We start from the raw sequence: 24,444 nt of genomic DNA, 5'->3' as shown, positions 1-24,444 counted from the left end.
ACACTTTCAGACTGCCACTACTTTGAAGGTGGCCTTCAACTGTCCATAAGCAATTTGAGGCTGCACAATTAAAATGGGATTTGGTGCTATTTTACTGCAAACCCACTCTCCCTCCCCTGCCCCCCCCAAAAAACACACAAACTTTTGTGATAGAGAAAGTGATGAAAGCAGTGTGTAGGGCAGCAACTGTGAGATCCTATAATCTCCCAACCCAATCAGAATAAAAGCTCAATAAACAGTCAAGTTCCCAGCAAACCTTGTGCAAACAAATCAGGATGAATACCTAATAAATGTTGTCTGAAAGCAACCTGAGTCTGGATCCCATTGATTTCATTGGTGCCAGCTCTGTGCGAGGAAGCCCGGCTCCCATTGGTTTCAAGCTCACTGGATGACCTTGGGCTGTTCACAGTCTCTCACCATAACCCAGCGCACAAGGTTTTTGTGAGGACAAAATGCAAAGGAAATGAACTATGTACACCTCCTTGGAGGAGATGTGGGATTTAAACGCAATAGTCTCTGCTCCATGCATGACCAAGTCTGGATCCAAGTCAGCAAGCAAGCGAAGGAGCTGCCAAACTACCGAGTACTCAGGGAACAAACTTTTCTGCAGGGCGCGCAGCCGGCTGCTGATTCTTCAGCTCTGGCGAGACCCTTTTCCTTCCTAAGCACGTGGCTCCCGCTCCAGGGTCTTTAAAAGATGTCCCCGGGGGTGAACCCCACCCTTCTCTTGCTGTCGCCTCGGAGCTGCGCTCTGATTTGCTCGTGCGCCTGCTCACGCGCCTAACCAAGAAGCGCTGCCCAGAAGTTGGCGAGCTGCAGGCGCCGGCGGCAGAGCGCGCTTGTGCGCAGAGAAGCGCGGAGCTGGCGAGCCTTCCGCCCTTAAAGGCGAGCGCCAGCCGGGGAAGGCGCGGAGAGCTGTAGCCCTGCGATGTGCCCGGAGCAGCACCAGTGGAGGCAGGTAAGGGGGCGTGGCTCTTGCACCTTGAAGGCGATGCCTGGCTGGAATAGGTGAGCTCCTGTCAATCCATCAGAGTTGCTTCTGTGGTGTGTCGGGCTTCTTGGGTTTATTTCGCGGGGATTCGGCGGGGTCTTCGAGGGCGCAACCTTATGCATGCTTACTCGGAAGTAAGCGTTGTGCTGAATGAGGCTTACCTGCAGGTTAGTGTGCATGGGACTGCAGGCTCATCTATCTTTAACGTCCTCATACTCTGGGTTTTTGTTTAAATAATAATAATTTGCTGGTTTTCAGCGTTAACGCTTGGTTTCGAGATGATGGATCCAATGCCATTTGGTGTTGACATCTTGTGTGTGCTTGCAAAGACAGAGTAAGTCTCATTAAAATCAGTGTAACCTGCTTCCAAGTAAACGTGCAGAGGAGTGTGGGGCTGAATCACAGAACTGTAGAGTTGGAAGGGACCACAAAGCCGACTAGTGCAGGAATTTTTGCCCAATGTGGGGCTCAAACCCACAACCCTGAGATTAAGAGACTCATGCTCTACTGACTGAGCTATCACAGGGGTGTTGGTGGATGATTATTGACCTGGTGTCTGGGTAGAGTGTTGGACTTGGACTAAGGAGATCCATGCTCTGACCTTGTGCCAGTCCCGCACTCTCAGGCTAACCTACCTTACAGGGTTGTTGTTGTAAGGATAAAATGGGGGAAGCAATGTGATCTGTGTATAGCACCTTGAACTCCTTGGAGGAAAGGTGGAGTATAAATGCATGTAATAATAATTAAATTAAGATATTGTGAATTGCTTCACAACTGTGTATAATAATAGTAATTATTATTAATAATAAAACTCTAGTATTCTGTGCACAGGTAGGGGAAGGGCTCTAGCTCACTGGTGAAGCATCTGCCTTGCATGCAAAAGTTCTGAGGTTCAATCCCTGGCATCTCAAGATAGGGTTTGAAGCGTCCCTTGTCTGAAACCCTGGAGAGCTGCTGCTACTTGGCATAGATAATGCTAAGCTAGATGGACGAAAGGTCGGATTCAGTGTAAGGCAGCTTCCTGTGTTCTTGCCAGTTGCTTATTTTTAAGATTCTTAGAGAAGCAAAACAGAATTGGTAGGCTGGTGATATAAACTGATGAAGGGAAATGCTGATTAAAATGCACATTTTATTAGCATATAAATGCACATTTATTTAATGCTGCACTAATTATTATTATTGCTGCTGCATAGTATTTGATGCTGCAGTTTATTATTAAGTAGTTTTTAATTGTTGCACTAATAATCATGAAGTATCTAAAGTTGCACGGGACGCAGGTGATGCTGTGGTCCAAACCACTGAGCCTTTTTGGGCTTGCCGATCAGAAGGTCGGCAGTTTGAATCCCCACGACGGGGTGAGCTCCCGTTGTTCGGTCCCAGCTCCTGCCCACCTAGCAGTTCGAAAGCACGTCAAGTGCAAGTAGATAAATAGGTACCACTCCAGCAGGAAGGTAAAAGGCATTTCCATGCGCTGTTCTGGTTTGCCAGAAGCGGCTTAGTCATGCTGGCCACATGACCTGGAAGCTGTCTGCGGACAAACGCTGGCTCCCTCAGCCTATAGAGCAAGATGAGCACCACAATCCCAGAGTCGCCTGCGACTGGACCTAATGGTCAGGGGTACCTTTACATTTACCTATCTAAAGTTGCACTAAGCGATGGACATACCGACCAACATCCCCCCACACACACACTCAAAAAAGAGAGAACAGTGTGTAATATACAGAATGGGTAAAGAATGTGAAGGACTAATTGGCGTATTTGTTTTAATTTTTAAAGTGGCACAGATGTAAATTGCAGCTCCTGTTCCTTGCCAAGGTTAATTGAAAAATCCATGGAAGAAGCAAGTCCCGTTGTGTTTAATAGGGCTTATTCCTAGATAAGTGTGCAGAGGATTGCAGCCTAGATGTTGAAAAGGAAAATGCCTCATACTAAACAAAATTCCAGTGAGGAAACCTAATGTGTACATTAGCCATTGTTTTGATTGCCGGCCAATAGAACCAGTGATAATGAGCTGTCTTCTTTTTAACTGCAAGGGATTGCTAAGCAGTTTCAAAAGATCTCGTGAGTGGTCATCCCTAAATGTCATGGCATGCAACTTCTCTGCACATGTGCTTTTAGTGAAGCATTTCCCAGAAGTTGCTTTGGGTTCAGAATAATAACGGGAAGGACAGTCATCATTTTTTGTTATGCAAGCAGCCACCTGGTAAGGTACCTTGTTCTCCTCGGCTCTAACATGCTGTACAAGCTGAGAAGAGGTAGTGTAGAAGGACCAAAATGGGAAATCTCTGGTCCTCCACATGTTGCAGAACTCCAGCTCCCATCAGCCCCAGCTAGTATAGTGAATGGGCAATGGGAGTTGCTGATCTTTATTTGTTTATATACTGCTTATCCACACAAAAGGCTTCCAAGCAGTTTACAACTATAAAATCAAGTGTAAAAGCATTACCTAATTAAAATACACAGTAACAATTCCATTGGGGCTTAATTAGGATGTACAATATAGGAGCTAGTGCAACTGGTAAAACAGTTAAAACAATAAAATCAGAAGTTCAGTTTAGGGGATTGCATACTTAAACAGGTGTGTCTTCAGGAGCTGGCGGAATGCCAATATTGATGGAGCCTCTCGTATTTCAGCAGTGAGGGCATTCCCCAACACTGGTGCAGCCAGTGAAAAAGCCCAATAATCATCAGGCTGTGAGAAATCTAACCAGGTTCCATTCACTGATTGTAGTGCCCTTACCGGGCAGTGGGGAGAAAGATGGTTTTTCAGGTAACCTAGTCCAGATTAATTTAGGACTTTGTATGTAAGTAGCAGAACCTTAAAAGTGGCTTGGTTGCTCATAGGCAGCCACTGCTATTAGTAGTGGGAAGAGTGCTGGACTTAGCTCCCATGAAACTGCATCTCTGCTTAACCTGTCCTGCAGTGTTGGACATTTAGTCATAAAAAAGTTACTTTCATATCTACTACCTTATGGTTCCATACCGACTTTAAGTAACCTGTAAGTGCTGCAAGGTGGACGCAGGTGGCGCTGTGGGTTAAAGCCTCAGCGCCTAGGGCTTGCCGATCGAAAGGTCGGCAGTTCGAATCCCTGCGGCGGGGTGCGCTCCCGCTGCTCGGTCCCAGCGCCTGCCAACCTAGCAGTTCGAAAGCACCTCCGGGTGCAAGTAGATAAATAGGGACCGCTTACCAGCGGGAAGGTAAATGGCGTTTCTGTGTGCGGCTCTGGCTCTGGCTCTGGCTCTGGCTCTGGCCAGAGCAGCGATGTCACGCTGGCCACGTGACCCGGAAGTGTCTCCGGACAGCGCTGGCCCCTGGCCTCTTAAGTGAGATGGGCGCACAACCCCAGAGTCTGTCAAGACTGGCCCGTACGGGCAGGGGTACCTTTACCTTTACCTTTAAGTGCTGCAAAAAAACCCAACCCTCCACTTTCTATACCCAGAGGGGTTATATTATGAAGACGGAGCAATATTTATATATTTCAAATATTTGGATCTCAAACCTTATGGTTAGTGGTCAGTTGGTTCTATTTACTACAGGAAAGGACATAGAAGATACAAACCTGAGCAACTTGATATCCTCCTAGACTTTGTTTACTTATTTCTGCAACCATAGTGGCTAGCACTAACACACACACCCTCACCTTAACAAAAAAAGCCCTTCATTTCTTCTGATCCTGAAATCTGTACTGTGCATTGAGGAATGGGTTCTTCTGTTGCAGCACTGGATGCAACCCAATTAAAAAAAGCATCAAAGGGTGAGAGAAATTTAAAAACCACAGCATCCAGCCGGAAAGACTTGTTGAAACAAAAATGTCTTCCACAGTTTCCAGAAATTACAAATAGTGGGTGTTTGTTGTATCTCAACAAGGATGCAGTTCCACAAAACAGGGGCAGACACAGAGAAGGCCCTGCTCTGTGTTACTGGGGATGCTCCGCTGGACTCAGACACGGGCACAAGCCCCTTTTGGGCGTTGACCAAACCAAGTTGAGTCCCTGGATTCCTTTAACGGAATGCCCTTCACATAGGGATGGCGAGACCGTTCTCCCCCCCCCCCCCATCACATGAACCAGGGCCTATCCGCAACCTTGTGACGAATTGCTATGTGGCAGACGAAACCCAAATGGCCACAGCCAATCAGCCAAGTGGGGAAAATTTCTGCCGTGCCCCTGTCCCAACGACAGACAACACACGACGGCATAGCAAGGTCAATCGCAAAATGCCCTAAAATTAGGGAGAGGTGGGCAGGTGTTCTGATGCACGAGCTGAAAGAGGAGGCTCTGGGATACATGCATGGGTTTATATAGGCCCCTTGATCCATTTAGACTGCGCACCATTGGCCAGATTACACCCAGCAATGAGGGACCTACCAATTGGGTGTTGTGGCTATCCAATAGACCCACCCACAACCAGGAGGTCAGCCTCCAGGTCTCACTGCAAGACGTGCCCTCTTTTAGGGAGGACACAATCTCTCAGGCAGACTGCATCTGAGCTGCATAGGGCCTTGTATGTTAGCACCAAAATCTTGACCCAGTAGCAGATTGGCAGCTACTGCAGATCTTGCAGACAAAGTGCTACATGAGGAATTGAAGAAACTGCAAACAACGACGTATAATTGTTCATTCTGTTGCTTTGCCCCAGCATGGGCTCTTTGACTTGCATGTGTCATTTTCTCTAGGAGAGAGAAGGCTGCCTCTGGCAGCTGAAGAATGAAGTCCCCTTCTTGCTGCCTGTCCCTTTCTTCAGGAGCATCTGGAGAGGAGCTGGGTGAGAGCACGTCCTTTGGATCTGTGGAGTCCAGTGTCTTCTGCAGTGAGGAGGAGCCAGGAACCTTGCTGCGGCCAGTGGCCCCGTCCTTGGACTGCATCACAGTCAATGTGGGAGGGGCCCGCTTTGTGCTGTCCCAGAAAAAGCTGTGCTGCTACCCGGACACCCGCCTGGGCAAGCTGGCTGTAGTGGTGTCAGCTGCCCGGGATGTTGCCTCCAGCCTCCTGGAACTCTGCGATGATGCCAATTTGGTGGAGAATGAATATTTCTTTGATCGGAGCTCTCAGGCATTTAGTTACATCCATAATTACTACCAGACAGGCCGGCTGCATGTGATGGATCAGCTCTGTGCACTTTCCTTCCTGCAGGAGATCCAGTATTGGGGGCTAGATGAGCTCAGCATTGACTCTTGCTGCAGAGACAGGTGGGTAATCGATGGGGCCATGGGCCCAAATCCAGTAGGGCTGGGGAAGGCTTCAGTAGGGCATTGTAGATTAATTCTGCAGGTGGGGAGAGGTGAGGTAAGCACAGATGAAGGGAATTAAGATGAGGTAGTGGCCTGGGTGCCACTGATGTGGATTCTTGCCACCTAGGCAAGGCAGCAGCTGGACAGAAAATTATGGCAGTGGTTGAGTTTGGTATTGAAGTAACCCAGTTGCTTGTGTACTTGGAAAGGGGGTGGAAGTTGGGGTTGTGGATGGGCCCGCTGCAGAAGGGCTCACCGGGGGTGGGGGGTGGAAAGGTGAGGGAGGGAGGAAAGTGCTGGGGGGGGGGCAACTCCAACAGTTTTTTCTAGAAAAAAAAATCACTGGGTATACTACTACTAATAATAATAATAATACCTTATTATTTATACCCCAGCCACTCTGGGTGGCTTCCAACAAAAGATTAAAAATGCATTAAAACATCAGTCATTAGAAACTTCCCTAAACAGGGCTGCCTTCAGATGTCTTCTAAAAGTCAAATAGTTGTTTATTTCCTTGACATCTGGTGGGAGGGCGTTCCACAGGGCGGGTGCCACTACTGAGAAGGCCCTCTGCCTGGTTCCCTGTAACCTCACTTCTCACAGTGAGGGAACCACCAGAAGGCCCCCGGAGCTGAACAATGGGGTTGGAGGCACTCATTCAGGTATACTGGGCTGAGCCTGGCTAATGTAATCTTGAAACAGGTTCCTCTTGGGATTAAATGAACGTATGATCTAAAGCAGGGACGACTAGCTTGTGACTCTCTAGGTGTTGATGAGCTACAACTCCCATCAGCTTTGGCAATTAGCCATATTGGTTGGAGCTGATGGGAGCTGTAGTCCAAGACACCTGGAGGGCCACTGGTTAGCCACCCCTGTTTTTAAGGCAGACTTGATGTGTAGCACGGAGGAGTTGAGGTTCATTTTAGGTTTGTCCCTTTTGTTGATCATCCGGCTTTACAGCTCTGAGGTTCACAAGAGCACACCCTGAAGTCAGTGGCCGCTGTCTTTTTGCATTTGTAATTGAAGTTGGTTGTGGTGTTGCACATGCTGCCACGTGTGTTTGCATTCGTTTCAGATGTACTATAGTTTCACATTTTGTGTTTCGCTGCCCTGCACAGGTACTTCAGGAGGAAGGAACTAAGCGAAGCCTTGGATATCAAGAAAGAAGCTGAAGCACTCGATGCCCAGGAAGAGGAAGAGGACTTCTCCGGGAGCCTCTGCCCCAGATTCAGACAGAAGCTTTGGGAGGTATTGGAAAAACCTGGGTCTTCTGTCGCTGCCAGGACTTTTGGCACCATCTCCATGGCCTTTGTCATCATCTCTATTGCCAACATGGCCCTCATCTCTGTGGAACTGAGCTGGCTGCCACCACACCTCCTTGACATCCTGGAGTACGTATGTATTGCCTGGTTCACAGGAGAGTTTGTCCTGCGTTTCCTGTGCGCACAGAAGAAATTCTACTTCATACGGAATGTAGCAAACATCATAGACCTGCTGGCTATTTTGCCCTTCTACATCACACTGGTAGTGGAGAGCTTGCGTGGCAGACACAGCTCCCAGGAGCTGGAAAACATGGGACGTATTGTTCAGGTGTTAAGGCTGCTGAGGGGTCTGCGCATGCTGAAGTTGGGCCGCCATTCAACAGGTAAATCTACATGGTGTAGGAAATAGGGGAAATTGATTCTTTTGTGGTTCTGCCTAAGGGGGGGGGGACTTTAAGAAACTCGGATAAGAAGCTGACTTCCATATGAGCAGAGGCCCACAACAGTAGACTGGTCCCATGTTGCAAGCTAAACTTTGTAGCCACCAAACTCCAGACAGACCCTTCCCCAGAATCATTTCCAAGGCAAGCAGGTGACTGTACATATCCCAGATATGTTTAACAGTCCATCACTCTTGATGAGGAACAAGGGTCTCCTAACAACTCTCAGCACCCTTGACAAACTACAGCTCCCAGAAGTCTTTGGGGAAGCCATAACTGTTTAAAAGTGGTATCCAGTGCTTTGTGTGTGTGTAGGGTGTGTGTGTCGGTACTCACCATGAAGTTGTTACAGTAAGTGCCACACTTTTAACATTTGGGGGAGGGAAATGTGTCAGTACTGCATACCCTTGAGTGCCCCCCAGAAAGAGAGTAAAGCACTGGTAGTATCATAGTGCTTTAAATATATGGTGTGAATGTGGCCAGAGAAAGGGTATTTCATAATTCCATTCCTTTCAGTTTATCGACTTATTCTGTCACCACAATGCCTAATTTCAACAGTGCTTCCTCTGTCATCTGATGGACACAGTCCCTTGTCTGAAATCTGCCTTAAACCAGGTGATGCTATCTCCTGATCTCCCTCAGTATAGTCTACTTTGCCCAGCAGTGCCTCTCCAGGATCAAAAGCAGAGGTCTTTCCTGCCATTTGATCCTTCTAAGAAGAGATGCTGGGCATTGAACCAAGGATCTTTTGCATGCAAAACAGAAGCTCTACCACAGAGCTGTGGTACCTTTCCTAGGACCTTCCATCATAAGAGTTGGAAGAGACCATGAGGACCATCTAGTCCAACCTGCTGGAATGCAGGAATTTTTTACCCAGCATGGGGCTTGATCCATAGCTCTCAGATTAATAGTCTCCTGCTCTAGTGCCTTCTTAGCAAGCCACACTTTCCAAAGGAAACTGAATCTTTTCTGTATCCCACAATTGTGGGAGGATTAAGCCGAGGGGACCAGTTCACCTCAGGATGACATCTCCCTCTAGAAAACTATGTAAATCTGCCCTGAGGTCCTACAGTTCTGAGAAGCTGAATAGGCAAATGATTTTTAGGTTACCAGGGTGGGAAGTCTGTGACCCTTCTAGCTGTCGATGGACTCCCATCAGCCTCTGCCAGGGATGATGGGAGTTGTAACCCAGCAACATTTGAAGGGCAACTGGTTCCTCACCCCTGGTCTGAGGCCTAGTTCTTACAAGGAACAAACCTGTTTCTGAACTGCGCCAATAGTTGTAGGGGGCAGCAGGAATTACATGACTGAATTCTCCTTCGTACAACAACAGAAGAAAAATCCCTACATGCAGGAAAACTAACATGTTAGGAAGAAGACTGGCCTAAAACCTTCACTGCATCTAGTTTTCTCTGTTCAGGGAATTTGACTTGTTTGGGCAGTGGGGTGGAAGAGTATCCAATCATGTTAGCATCCTGAAGTGGTACAGTCCAGAAATAATGTTATTACCCCAACACAGGTTAATTGGATCGTCATGCTAGAAACTCCCTCTAATCACTTCTCCAAACCTTTTCATCACCCCCCCCATTAGTGTTATATAAGCTAATTTGGTTGCCTGCCTGTTTCATTGTCAACCGTGAGTAAACTGGCAAGGGTCAGAGATGCTCTGCTATCAGCATTGCATTACTATTCAAAATAAAACTGGATTCATATCTGCAAACATTTGCCTAGAAGGGGTTGCCTATATGAACACAGCTATTCTGAATTTATAATACTCTATTTGCTTCTTTTATTCTTGAACAGATCAGATTGGAAAGTCATAGCAGCAAGGCTGTGTTTGCAGCTGATGGGCTCAAATGGGTGAATCTGTTGTTGCAACATGTTCCCCACTTCCACAAATGAAGATAAATCCCATATCGGTTTCCTTTAGTTGGCAGAGCAGTGAAGGCTTCATTTTGTAATATATACATGGCAGAAGATAGGGCAACCCCCCAAACTGTGCCCCCATTTTCATCTGATTTGGGCTTCCAAAAAAAAAAGCTCTCACCTTTCACTTACTTTACCTGTTTTATTTGCTGAATGTATATAGCTGCTTCATAAGTTCCAGGAGGCTCAGAAAACAATGTAAAACTGTTAAAGGTACTGAAACACTCAAACACATATTTATTTCTCTCTCAAACTTCCAGCATTGCAGCCAACCTCTGGGTATCTAATTCAGAAAAGATGCCAGCTTCCAAGAGACAACCTCCTTACAATAGGTTCCCATTGACGAGCTGTAAATAAACTGAGCATCATTGAACTGTTAACAAAGCAATGGGCTTCCAGCATCTGTAATTTCTTTTATTTTCAGAATCATTCCAGTTTGTAACATATTGCAGGAAGAAAGAGAGAGGAAAGAAACTTTTATGTCCATATAACATATGTGATCTATGTTAGTCACGGGTGCCATGAAAGATAAGAGAGTCCTCTTTCTTTGCTGGTCCCTTGGAATCAATTTTTACTCATCATAGGAGGTGAGGTGAGAATTTATTTAAAGAGACAATGAGGAATATTGAGATTGAGTAAGGGCAGAAGAAACTTGCTGGTATCCAAGCCGGGGCAAAATGGCAATGAACTCTTATGGTGAGGACTTCTACTCACAATGCATCCTGGTGTTAAAGAGTCCATGTTTTGTGTTAAAACATGATACCACTCCTGCAGGCAAGTTATACTTGCTACTCCATCAGACTAGCATAAGTTATAGAAAGTGCTAACTTGACACATCTTGACACTACAGCATATTGTTTTTATGTCATATCTCCCATACATAGACTGATGGATCACCAGCTCTTGAATTGTTCCATCTTTGAAGAAACTTGGAGAAGGCTTGAGATGGAAAACAGTCAGTTTTTATTTTAAACAACTGAGATGTGCCATTAAAATGGCATTCACAAGAGACATAAATGCATTGCAAGCCTGTTTGTGCTTGGATGGAACCCCATCAAGTTCAATGAGACTAACTCCCAGATGTCTGTATAGGACTTCAGCCTAAAAATATGAGGGTTGAGGCTCATAAATTGCAGCTGTGTGGAGAACCTCAATCAAACAGAATCTTGTTTTGATGTGAGGCTAGTTGATATGAAAGGGGTTTTTTGGGGAGGAGGGGCCAGGGCTGGTGATAATAGAGCTATAGTCCTGAGCTCATACAGTTGGCAGTTATCCGCCTCTAAAATTCATTATTTCATTTACATTTAGTATTGAGGTACAGCAGATGAATGTCAGCTCTTGCATGCAGGAAATGATTCTCAAGTACAAAATTTGGAGAGATGACTGGGTAAGCAGTATCACTTACTTAAGGACTTCAGCAGAACTCAGATGGATCCTGAGTCAGCAAACTAAATATGAGCCAACAGCGTGATGCTGCTTTAAAAGGGCAAATGCTAATATGGGTTACACAGAAGTACTGCATCCAAGGCATGGGAAGAAATTGTTCTACTCTACTGAGTGCTGGTTGATTCCCAGCTACATAAGGATACTAAATATGTTTTGTTTTGGTTTTAACCCTTAAAGGAGAATAGCAGGGCTGACTTTGTTGGAAGAATTGTTCCATTCATTCAGACCCCATGTCCAACCCCTCCAAAAGCATTTTCCTTCCTCTTTTGCAATATTGGGCCTCCTCCCCTAATAAATACTGGGTGAGATGAGAGTACTTTTTCAACCCAAGGGCTACATCCTTTCCTGAGGACCACATGCCAGTGGTAGGTGGGAACAGAGGCAAAAGTGGGTGGATAAATAAATGCAGATGTTACCTTTGTACAGTAGGCTAGTTTCTGCATGCACACCTCTCTGTCCTCCATCCAGACAAGCAAGTGGCTTGATCAGAAGTCAAGGATACATTCTAGCCACAGAAAAGCATGCAAACCAGGGACACTGAGGGTCTATCCAGGAAAGGAGGCTTGTGCCCTAGGGAGAGTTTTGAGGGCCCAATAGAAAGACCTAGAGACATTTGGCCTCTGAGCCACCTCAAACCTAGGGAAATATTTGTACCAGGGACTGTTCTCCCTGCCAAGTTGGACGTGGGAAGTGTCCAAGTGGGCTTTAGCTCAACCTCTACTGCTCAGAAGGCAGGAGTTCACATGACCACAGCTTTGCTCAAGGCCTCTCTATCCCACTCCATTACTGGTCCTGTTTAGCTTGTCTTACTATTGCCCTTGCAGCAGGGAGGAGAATGGGGACAAAACTAGAATTATGGGGCTTAGCTGTCATTGATGCAGGTTCCACCTGCTGTTGGTATCCCAGCCATCCACCCTACAAGTCCCAGGGACATCAGGCTTCAGGGAATCTGATCCCTCCCACGGTGGCAGCCAAGAAGCAGATAAACAAAAAATGTTTCTTACCAAGTAATTTATTCACTATGCACAGAGAGAGGTTAAGGAATGCATTCTAACTAGGATAATGCCATTGCTCCGAGTAAAGTCCCACCCCCTCCGTCTGTTCTATTGTATGTCACACCTAATGTGAGCTTTCTGCCTCTGAGCTTTCTATTCTACTACCCTCAGTGCACGCCTGGTCCTGGGAGAGGGGAGGTCAGGAATGCTTTCCAAAGACACTGAGTCTGTCAGTGGTCTCTCCCCTGGTGCTGCTTCTTCCTGCTGTTCGTCTTCCAATATTTCCCAGCTTCTCCCCTCTGCAGTCTCTGAACCATGCCCTTCTGCAAACCACTGTTCTAAATCTATACAGTCCTCCTGTTCTTGGGAAGGTTCAGGAGAAGGGGTGGTGGTCCCCACCATTCCTCCTCAGTTCAGCCCCTGAGAAGGGGGCACCAGCCACCACTGATGGAGGCTGTGACCTGAACTAAAATCCTCTATTGTGTTGCAGGTTTGCGGTCCCTGGGCATGACCATTGCCCAGTGCTACGAAGAGGTCGGCATGCTCCTGCTTTTCCTCTCTGTGGGCATCTCCATCTTCTCCACCATGGAATTCTTTGTCGAGCAAGGTGTCCATGGCACAACCTTCACAAGTGTGCCCTGTGCTTGGTGGTGGGCTACGACATCCATGACTACAGTTGGCTACGGAGACATTAGGCCAGACACAACCATCGGCAAGATAGTGGCGTTTGTGTGTATATTGTCGGGAATTCTCGTTCTGGCTTTGCCGATAGCCATCATCAATGACCGCTTTTCTGCCTGTTACTTCACGCTGAAGATAAAGGAAGCTGCTCTCCGACAGCGTGAAGCCTTAAAGAAGCTCACAAAGAACATGTCCAGCGATTGCACCGTCAATGTTAATTTGCGCGACGTCTATGCTCGAAGTGTCATGGATGTGCTGAGGCTAAAAGGCCGGGACAGAACAAGCACCAGGAGCAGTGGTGGTGATGAGTTTTGGTTTTGATTTCTTTAAAAAACAAAACAGCATAAGGCAGGGGTAGCCAATGTCGTACTGTCCAGATATTGTTAGACTACAACACCCATCATTTTATTACCATTGGCAATGTTTGCTGGGACTGATGGGAGTTGTAATCCAACAACTTCTAGAGAACACTACACTGTTTAAAATGTGTGTCTAATGTTTCGTCAGCCTTGATAATAAATGCTGTGTTGAATACGAGGCTAACAATTGTTTCATGTTCTCCCCTATTAAATTTCCCTTTCCAGGTTTCTGAGCATATGACAACAATTACCCTAACCCAAAGGCTTATTAAAAGCAAAAACACTCAGGTTATACTGACTCTTACCATTTAGACCATTCATTAGAATAAAATGGCGGATTTATCTACATAAAACAATGTTTTGGTTATTTGGTAATAGTTCTTATGCTTGCTTTAAAAAAAATAAAGTGTTAGCAAAATGAAAGTTGTTGTACTGTTTTGTTTTATATTTTAAAGAGTTTTTTAAAAAATAGCAAGAGATGAGGAGCCTTTACAGTTGTGTCCACAGTAGCCAATTTGAGACATGATTTAGTCCATTGCAGAGATGGGGGACTCAGCTTCTCTCAATCTCATTTACCCTTTTGAGGAAAGTCATAAGGTAAAGGTAAAGGGACCCCTGACCATTAGGTCCAGTCTTGGCCAACTCTGGGGTTGCAGCGCTCATCTCGCTTTACTGGCCAAGGGAGCCAGTGTTTGTCCGCAGACAGTTTTTCCGGATCATGTGACCAGCATGACTAAGCCGCTTCTGGTGAACCAGAGCAGCGTATGGAAACACCATTTACCTTCCCGTCGGAGTGGTACCTATTTATCTACTTGCACTTTGACGTGCTTTCGAACTGCTAGGTTGGAAGGAGCAGGGACCAAGCAACAGGAGCTCACCCCATCGCAGGGATTCGAACCGCCAACCTTCTGATCAGCAAGTCCTACTTATAGCATAAATCAGATGTGAGGAATCTGAGATGCTCCAGATGTTATTGAACTCCAACCAGTAGTGCCTGGGAACTGGTGGGCAAAAGGCAGGGATCCCTCCGACAGGCAGAGCCAACTAATTCTAAATTTTGGTGCCTCCCAGCATGGCCAATAGTCAGAGATGATGGAAGTTAAATATTCCAACAACATCCAGAGGACTACTGGTCTCCCATTCTTGCTCTGACATTTGCCATAGTGACTTTCACAATGCATATCTGAAACCCTGCTCCCCCCCACACACCCCGCACAAATACTTACATTCTAATCCTGTGCACAGCTACTGTGGAATAAGTTCCACGTTGTCATTTACTTGCAGGATGCATGCATAGAAGTGCAGCTTTAAACAATCATAGAGTTGGAAGAGACCCTGAGGATCATCGAGTCCAACTCCCTGCAGTGGAGGAATATGCAGTGGTCCCATACAGGGAATGAACCTGAAACCTTGGCATTAGCAGTACCACACAATCAAAATGGGGGTGTAGGAGATTGGGATGTAGGAGACATCCACATCATACATTTAAAGCATGTGGCTCCCCACCCCAAGTCCCCTGAGGACTGCAGCTTGTGCCTTTCTTTTTCTTTTTTAAAATAATATTTATTATTTTCAGTAGATAAACATAGTAAAGAAAGAAAAGATTAACAATAATAAAGACAAACAAAAAAGAAAAGAAAAAGAGAAAAAAGAAAAAAGATACATACAACATATTACCACTTAATTAATTAAAATTATGTACCATCCATCTTCATAAACATAGTATTTGACTTCCTCGAATCTCTTCCATCCGAATTTCTTAGTAATTATATGTAGCAGTTTCCAATATCAGTGTCTCAAAAGACCATATCACAGTCCTAATCATATTACATATTTTTCCTTATCATACATTTTCTAATTTATAAATTTAATTCCATTTTAATCCTAGGCCTAATTGTTTCTTTCAAGTGGTTACATATCTTTAATATTGCAATATTTATTCAAATAGTCTTTAAATTTCTTCCAGTCTTCTTGATGTTCCTCTTCTTTCTAGTTGCGGATTCTCCCGGTGAGATCAGCCAGCTCCATAAACTCCATCATCTTCATCTGCTATTCTTCTACCATTGGTAGTTCTTGTGTTTTTCATTTTTTGGTTAATAAAATCCGTGCAGCAGTTGTGGCATACAAAAATACTTTTACATCTTTTTTGGGTGCAGTTTGTGCCTTTCTGAGGGGTAATTCCCAGCAGCCTTAAACTAAAGTTCCCAAGATTCTTGGGTGTCGGGAGGAGAGTCATGTGCTTTAAATGTGTGGTACAGATGTGACCTCAGAGCAGGTAGGGCTCTGAAATGATCATTGTGGTTTAATAGATCTGAGCTTCTGTTTTGCACATGACTATAGATGTATTTCCTGTGCTGCCTTGCACTGATGTCGAACTCTATATACCCTTAATAATTGATACAGGGCTGCTTTCCAGCTCTGAGTTACTCTCTAACATCAGTGTGACAAGAGGGTGCCTCTTTTTCTTTGTGGCTCACATGTCATCGACCCTCTTCTTATCAAGTCCCCTGCCAGACAGCTGATGAATGCTTTCAGAAACAGTAGCAATTTATATGTTAACGTTGATGCCCACTGGCGTACTGTCAATAGTATCATCTGCTGGCATTTCCATTCCGAGGCCTGCGGCAGTGCGTGTTGTTGCTTGGTTTCCACTCTGTGCATAGGGACGTTGTCAGCACAACTGAGTCCATAAATTAACTGTGCCTTCTGGATCTCCTTACTGCCAGGATGCAAATAGGATCTTGTGACACACCTGTGCTAAGACACTGAAAAAACAACAACTGCTCTTCACTTGCATTTGCCGGCAAATAGGATGACCTGAGCCATATGGCCTTGTTCACAAAGAACTACCTATCTAAGAACTATCTAAGGTATCGAACTGTTGAAGATGTAACAGGGGTAATGCTTCTCTAAAACACATGTCCTTTCATTGTCCTCTATTGAAAGCTTTTTGGTAGAAGGTAACTGAAACTATTAACAGAACTGTATGGAACAACCTTACATTTACAGAGCAAAATACCCTCTTGAATTATATACCCAGCACATGGAACCTTAGAAAAGGACAATATGAGTGGACTCTCCTTGCCCTTACTATAGCAAAAAGACTGATACTGATGAACTGGAAAAATAAAAATGTGGCTCCCTTCTACGATTGGATTGAAGACTTATACAAACTCACAACAAATGAACGACTTGCATATAAATGCAGACTTGCCATGGACAAATTCAATGATATTTGGAATCCATTCTTACAAGTTCAGTAATAGATTAAAATCTGGTGAAGTACAATAACAACTTTGTAAGATATACAGTTTTTGGTTTCCCCCCTTCCCCCCTTTATTTTCCCTTCTGCATGGGTCCTGTTTCTCCTCTTCTTTTTTCTTTTATTTATGTCTCACCATGTTTAGTGCACATATAATTATGTACTTTTTGAATTTTCAATAAAGATGTTGAAAGAAAGAAAGAAAGAAAGAAAGAAAGAAAGAAAGAAAGAAAGAAAGAAAGAACTGTTCCACTCGTAGCTCCCCTACATTCGTAGCTCCCCCTAAATAATTCTGGGAGCTAGAGTTTTGTTGAGGGTCCTGAGATCCCCTATCCCATGCCCAGAGCCACAATTCCAAAGTGGTTTAATAATCAATCCCTCTTCACATGGACTCTGGGAATTGTAGCTGTCTGAGGGGAATGGGGGTTTCCTAACAGCGCTCAACACCCTTAACAAATAATAGTTCCCAGGGTTCTTTGGGGGAGCCATTAACTGTTTAAAATGCTTTAAATCTATGAAGGTGGCTTAAGTTAAACAAGTGAGACCTGATGCAACCAGCCCCTCCAGGCGTCCCTATTTTCCAGGGACAGTCCCAGAGTTACCATTTCTGCTTCTGGGATACTGTAAGCCTTGATTCGGGAAGATCAATGTGCTTTAAATGTATGCTGTGTACCCAGCCAGAAAGAGAGAGCGCTATCAATTGGCTGTAGCCAAAGCATTTTGGAGTGCGGGCTCTTTCTCTGATGCTTTGCTGCCTTTTAGGAGCACTCTTTGCTTCCACTTACGCTCTGCCCTGTTATCTGTAAACAAATCAATTACTGCAATATGTCATATGTCTCCACTGCTCTCATTCAAAGAGAAATAAATCTGGCCAGGCAGCTCTTTAACACAGCACTAGAATGCATGCTTTATGTGCAAAAGGTCACCAGAACCTGCAGTCAAAAGGACCAGTGATATGAAAGACCGTTCTCTACCTTCAACCCTGCAGAGCTCATGCCAGTACTGCAATACTGTTCTAGACGGACAAATATTCTGACCTGGTATAAAATAGGTCCTACAATCCTGTAACTTTGGGAAGAGGGTATATGTTATACTTTTTTAAAAAAATGCATAGGGTGTTATATTCTGTGCACAAACAAAAGGCCAGCATCTGTACCACCTGATGCCCTCCAGATGCTTTAAGATACAATTCCCATAAACCCTGACCACGGGGCATGTTTGTCTGAGATAAATTCTAATCCAAAGCAACTGGAAGGTGGTAGGTTAGGGAATGCTGAGCTAGACTGATCTAGCTCAACTCATGCAGGAAAGCAAAATTTTGCAAAATGAATACACTGGGGAAAGTAAGCAAGTTCCATCAAGTTGCTTGTTCGCATCGTTTGCATCTAGTTCAGCAGCAGCGTAGGCAAATTCACAACTTGCACACTCAACCTCTTGCAGATGAGAGGGATGAACTATGCAGATTCCCATAATCCTGACTCTGGCCCTAGCTGTGGTGGTGAATGACATTGTGTGCCAACGTATCATAAAGCCCGATAATAGGTTAGGATCTAGATTTCTCATGCCCAGACTCTCATCCTGCATCAGGAATCACATCTAAGGAATCCCTGACGGATGGCCAACCAAACTCTGTTTTAAAACCTGCCATGAAGAAGAGTCCACTACCTTCTGAACAGTTCCACTGTCAAACAGCTCTTACAGCCAGAAAGTTCTTTCTGGTGTTTAGTCAGAATCTCGTTTCTTGTAATTTGAACCCACTGGCATAACACAAAATAGCTGCTGTTGGTTGCTCAAACTCAGACCCTCCAAGGGACCCTATTTTCCAAGGACATCCCTGATTTAGAGAAGCTGTCCCAGTTTCTGATTTGATCCTGGAATATCCCACTTGTCCTTCTGATGTTCCTATTATCATTGGAGAAATGTTGGAGGGTATGGAGTTATCCAATCCCCAAGCTGTCTGAAGGCAATCCTGTATAGGGAAGCTTTTTAATGTTTTCATATATGTTGGAAGCTGCCCAGAGTGGCTGGGGCAACCCAGTAAGAATAGTAAAATTATCATTGTGGAATGGGACATCCCTATTTTCACTGGAGAAATGTTGGAGGGTATGCAAACTTTGTGGAAAATATAGAAGGAAAACAGGTAAACTATCAACAGAGACCCCTCCATATTGCATTCATCAACTATTGCTACAGCCAAATAAGAGCAGAGAAAATGATGTCAACAAATGCAATTTTGTGAGCAAGCCATTTAAAAAGCTGCCTGGAATCTCATTATATTGTCTTAAAGTTGTTGCCCAAAGCTGTGGCAATATTGTTGCCACAGCAACCTCAACTTGTTAACCATATTGTTATTCATGAGAAACACATGAGTACTGTATGTCAATCTTTCTCTAGCAACTAGAACTAAAGCTATGGTGGAATATATTTATTTGCTGCTTAAAAAAAATAAAAATAAGACCAGTACCCTGTTCTCAAAGTGGCCAATCAGATTCATTGGCTGTGGTTTGAGGAAAGCTCCAAAGATAGAGAAGATTCAGATAGAGAGACCTAGGGCCACATTTGTCTCCCAGTTCTAAGGCTATCCACCCCTGAACTAGATGGATAAATAGTCTAATCTGGTGTAAGACAGTTTCCTGTCTACCATAATGTTGGTACTCATACTATGAAAACAAAAAAGCATTTACATTCTGTGTTTGCTCCATCCATCCATAATGAAGGCAAGTTTCTTGAAGCTAAAACTTGAAGGTGAGTTTCAAAACAGCCATGCTTTTGAATAAATTCACATTTTATTCTTAAAGAAAAATGCTGCAGCTTTTTAAAGTACTTCAAAAAGCAGTGGCCAGGTGAGTGAATTATGTAGGTTATTAGTGCAATCACTAAGCACTGTTGCCGTTCCCTTGCCCCCTCTAAAAACAGTGCTTGTCAAACTAAAAAGCTGTCTGAGCTTCATCTAATACTGCTGTAGGGACACTGAGAAATAAGTGTCTGTATATGAAAGGGACATCCAGCTTCTAAGAGACTGCAATCTACTCACAGAATAAAAAACTGGCAGTGATTTATCCATTTTTTTAGGAGGAAAGTCAAAGTTGTTGACCTTTTGGGGGATGGTTCAGGTCAAAGTTGTTGAGCTTTTTAGGGAGGAAATTTGATCTTTGGGGGGGTGGGTATATGGCATGTAATAAAATTACAGGGTGTGCAATTGTAGAATAATGAGTTAGTTAACGGATGTCACCATGGACAGTTCAGGATGCAAGCATCTTTTTCTGCTGTGATGGCCAACAACTTTAAAAGAGAATTCAACAAATTCATGGAGGACAGGACACTTGCTATGATCTTATGAGTGTCAATACCAGGATTTAAGTGCCTGGATCTCTACAGCTTCCTTTAATGGATATAGCAAAAGGTCACAATGAATTTGCTTAAGAAAGACATTTAATTTTCCATTCCCTGGCAACTAAGTAACAAATAATTAATATCTAGGTCATTTAAAAAGAAAAAGGAAAAACGCACTAAACAGGAAACATAGGGAATTTTGAATCCACCCACAACCTTTAATGCAATTAATGGAAACTGCATCTAAGCAAGCCTTCATAATAGTAGTTGAAAGCAAGCATAGTTTCTAAAATGGTTTCCAATTACTTTGGAATATAATTGTCATAAGAAGAGCGCTCCAAAGCAAAGCGAAAACATTATATAAAACCTGCCAGATGGGAATGGTATGGTACCATAACAGAAATTGCAAATGAAATCATTTAACAAAAAAACAAGAATCCCTAAGGTAGATGCAACGTTGGAGTCAGATATATTTTTTAAGCTGTTCCATAAAAACAAGCCTTCATATGCATTTCAATTGCTTCTATAAAAAGAGAAGAATTAATTGCAATGATATGCATGGATTTTGACCTATGTTCTAGCAAGGTTTTTCTCCAGTTCAGTTCAGGTATTGGTAGGCAGCTCATCTGACCAGGTGATGACGCTGCTGTTTGGTGGTTGCTTTTTAAAAATACCAGTAGATTCACAGTAAATTCAGATATAAAGTTGTCATATACACTTACAGGACCCCACATTATCTGGTTCTGGTGCTGTCTCCAATTGCATTGGGACAGGCTGCACAACTCCTAAACAAGAAGGTCCTGATAGGTCCAATGTTGCCATATGATGCACAAGGCACATTGATGGCACTTATTAATATAAGTACAATTATTTTCCATTTTTATCACACATTTGTTCCCAAAGGAGCCCTGGACAGCCATACAGCATCATAAATGGAACAATATGATTACAAAAGCATTACAAAATGTACAGCTACAACAAAGAAAGAAAGAACCCCTTCAGAATACATACCAAGGGTGTAAGATTTGCCTTGGACCTGAATCTGTTCATTTCCCCAATCCAACCTTTTAATCTGTTTCAGAGTAACTCTGGGCCCTTTCTACTTTCATCTGTGTTCCGGAGTCCGAGCTACTCTGTATAAAGTGAACTCTGGGTTCCCCTAGTCACTATAATGGGGAATCTAAAAATAGTTCCCCTTTTGGCCAAAGTGGATAAAATTTTAGGCACCTCCTGGGATCCACCCCCACCCAAAAGGTAACCTAAGGCTGCTAAACCTTTATTGGCATATAGACAAAATTCTGAAAGCTTCCGTATAATAAAATCACTCAGCAAAATCTACATCTAACAATTAAAATACTGTTGTATAACATTCATGGATCTTCACTGCATGTTGCAGAAACCTGGCTACTATCTTCGTCTTGTCCCCATCCCGGTTAAACATTAGAAAGGCTACCTTACATTTGTCTGACTGCCACTCCCTGCAAACAACCAGCTGATTAATGAGCTTAGGTCAAATTATCTGACACAAGGGGCAGTGCAAAAGAACATGCACGACTGATTCTATATGATTCTTTCCACAGAGTCATAGTCTCTCTGCGAGTGGCATTTTGTGGAATCCCCCCTTTGGTATTGCTGATGGTAGCACATTTATAGTCCCCTATCTATAAATTTATCTTATCAGAATTTTAGAGGAAGGAAGGAAGGAAGGAAGGAAGGAAGGAAGGAAGGAAGAAGAAGAAGAAGAAGAAGAAGAAGAAGAAGAAGAAGAAGAAGAAGAAGAGTAGTAGTAGTAGTAGTAGTAGTTTGGATTTGATATCCCGCTTTATCACTACCCAAAGGAGTCTCAAAGCGGCTAACATTCTCCTTTCCCTTCCTCCCCCACAACAAACACTCTCTGAGGTGAGTGGGGCTGAGAGACTTCAGAGAAGTGTGACTGGCCCAAGGTCACCCAGCAGCTGCATGTGGAGGAGTGGAGACGTGAACCCGGTTCACCAGATTACGAGACTACCGCTCTTAACCACTATACCACACTGGCTCTTATCCATCTATGCATGTTGACCTCTAGTCTTCTCACACCAATAAAGAGAGCAGCTCTTGCAGGTTGGGGATATTTATATGCCCAACAGAGTCCACACAGCTGCAAGCAAGTGCAAGAACAGGGCGACAGAGTGTTTTAAATTCCCTGATTACCAAAATGGGCCATTAGGATACTGATAAATAGCAGCAGTTGACTATTTCCATGTAAGGGATTAGAAGCTTCCAACTTTGGGTCTTGTGGCTTATTTTGTTGAAATGAAAAGTCTGCAGCGATTAAAGCAGCTTCTTGTTTTTGTAAACATTAAACTTGTGTCCTCTATGTACTTCAATAAAAGGAACAAAAAATATGACCTTATCCGGAACAAGATGAGCTTTTGCCAACACAGCTGCACTCAAAATATTATTATAGGCAGATTTTAGCATAAATAATTTTGATGTTTTGATAAACAATATTCCTTTCTTTTCAATCTGTTGATGTCATTTTCAGTCTTGTTGCTTTACATTGCAGTAATCCAGATGTGTAATCATAACTAAGGCTTTGCTTATATGGGAAAATTTGAGATGGAAACGACATCTTTTATAGTTTGTTAAATTGGTAGCATTTAATCTGTTCAGTTCCGGAACTCAACTTTATCACCACACTGCAATATGGGAAACTCTATTGACATTTTCTCTCATATATGTCTGATTTTCCAAATAAATTTAAGATTGGGGAAGTGGGCATTTTACACACCTTTATAATACAATCCTATCAGAAAAGAGGAGCTGGTTGATTTTGTTTTCTGAACACAATTTTATTCAACTTCTTTGATCTTTTCAACCACTGTGCTATGTACCCACATGTAAGATTTACACATGATAGGATTAACTTTATTCTTAAACTGAGGTCACGGAGCATGTGCCCTTCCATCATTCTTTCTACTTATTAACTACTTTCAAGGGGTTACAAGATGTTCACTAGTTTTATATCAGCTACATTTACAACTTTGTAGGCGTTATAATAGCATTAGTTAATGTATGCTGGATCAACATGTTAATTGCTGCAATTCTTGCAACTGAAGCTATTATACTTCACTTGACTTTATATCATTTGACATGTTTGTTCAAACATCTGATGTGATTACTTCTGTCAGTGTGAGATTGCTCTGCATTCATGTCTGACACACCTTGGCTCTTTTACAAAATTAGCTTCATTAGCAGCTTTTAGCACAAATCAGCGGTTTGCCCCCATTGCGGCTAAAACAGGATCCTATGCCCACACAAACGGTGCAGAATGAAATATCAAATGGTTTTATCAAATGTCAATCAACCCTCCTTTGCACATTCACTCAACTGTGGGGTAAATGCACATGTGAAGCCATTTGTGGGGAAAATATGATCCAGGGGTCACTACCACCTGACTGCAATATGCTTCTAGGGCAATGCTTAGGGAATTTCCAGAGCAAACTATGATAAATGGCACACAAATAACTCAACTTCTTATACCTTTTCAACACAACGGTACTGACTCTCCAGTGTCTACCTAGCTGGTTGGTTGGTATTGCTAGATTTCCACTTGTTCTGTTCTCTGCGTTAGTGAGACTAAAAAAGGTAAGTTAAAGGACCCCTGGACGGTTAAGTCCAGTCAAAGCTGACTATGGCGTTGCGGCGCTCATCTCACTTTCAGGCCAAGGGAGCTAGCGTTTGTCCACAAACAGATTTCCAGGTCATGTGGCCAGCATGACTAAACTGCTTCTGGTGCAACAGAACACCGTGACATACACCAGAGTACAGGGAAACACCATTTACCTTCCCGCCACAGTGGTACCTATTTATCTACTTGCACTGGTGTCCTTTCGAACTACTAGGTTGGCAGGAACTGGGACAGAGCAACGGGAGCTCACCCCGTTGCAGAGATTTGAACTGCTGAACTTTTGACCAGCAAGCCCAAGAGGCTCAGTGGTTTAGACCACAGTGCCACCTGCATCTAGTGAGACTAGAAATGGTTGATTCAAGCAGTTGAGCTGGCATGAATATGTCAGGGGCTGGCAGGATGCTGATGAGTGTGCACCTGGGGGAAGAGAGGCTGCATTCTGTCTTGGGAGAGGGAGGTCAGCGATTTGTGGAGAACTGTACCAGCCAGGAGGCAAGAGTTGGAGGCTGGGGAAGCTTGAGAGCTGGAGGCTGGAGTATGGGTGGGTCAGAAGAAGAGGAGGAAGAGGCAATCCAGGCAAGTGAAGGGCCGGGTGCTTCTTCACCCTCTCCTGCACCACTGTCTCCCAGAACCAGGAGGGGATTGAAAAAACATTGGGCAGAGAAAGTTTCCACATAAACACAGTCTCCAGCTGCATGTGCATGGTACTGTACATAAACTGAGGGAGAAGGAGTGGTCCCCTGTTGCGGCAACTGCTCCTTAGAGGTGGACCTGAGAATAGCTGCCTAGATGCTAAACAGGTATGCAGAGGTATGCAGTGTTAGAATTCCTGCTCCATGATTGCAGTC

General features: G+C 44.0%; 1 protein-coding gene across 2 annotated transcripts; it reads left to right on the top strand.

The window, feature by feature from the left end:
- The first annotated feature begins 800 nt into the window (after positions 1–800).
- On the top strand, positions 801–13,721 carry KCNV1 (potassium voltage-gated channel modifier subfamily V member 1). 2 transcript variants are annotated; one of them, XM_079984389.1, is made up of 4 exons: positions 801–958; positions 5,668–6,180; positions 7,341–7,867; positions 12,782–13,721. In XM_079984389.1, exons 2-4 carry the CDS (start codon positions 5,699–5,701, stop codon positions 13,291–13,293), a joined length of 1,521 nt encoding a protein of 506 aa, XP_079840515.1. In that variant the 5' UTR covers positions 801–958; positions 5,668–5,698; the 3' UTR covers positions 13,294–13,721. The 2 variants fall into 2 exon arrangements, with proteins under 2 accessions (XP_079840515.1, XP_079840514.1); XM_079984388.1 differs by having other exon boundaries at positions 801–1,008.
- Positions 13,722–24,444: the final 10,723 nt, after the last annotated feature.

This window comes from Podarcis cretensis, assembly GCF_951804945.1.
Source record: "Podarcis cretensis genome assembly, chromosome: 7".
Classification (NCBI taxonomy): Eukaryota; Metazoa; Chordata; class Lepidosauria; order Squamata; family Lacertidae; genus Podarcis; species Podarcis cretensis.
This window is presented reverse-complemented; position numbering and strand designations above follow the sequence as displayed.

What these genes read in the sequence shown, in the direction of transcription:
- KCNV1 (XM_079984389.1), top strand. Translation starts at nt 5,699, where the DNA reads ATGAAGTCCCCTTCTTGCTGCCTGTCCCTTTCTTCAGGAGCATCTGGA. An exon ending in GACTCTTGCTGCAGAGACAG is followed by an intron (nt 6,181 to 7,340) that starts GTGGGTAATCGA and finishes TGCCCTGCACAG; the next exon opens with GTACTTCAGGAGGAAGGAAC. An exon ending in GTTGGGCCGCCATTCAACAG is followed by an intron (nt 7,868 to 12,781) that starts GTAAATCTACAT and finishes ATTGTGTTGCAG; the next exon opens with GTTTGCGGTCCCTGGGCATG.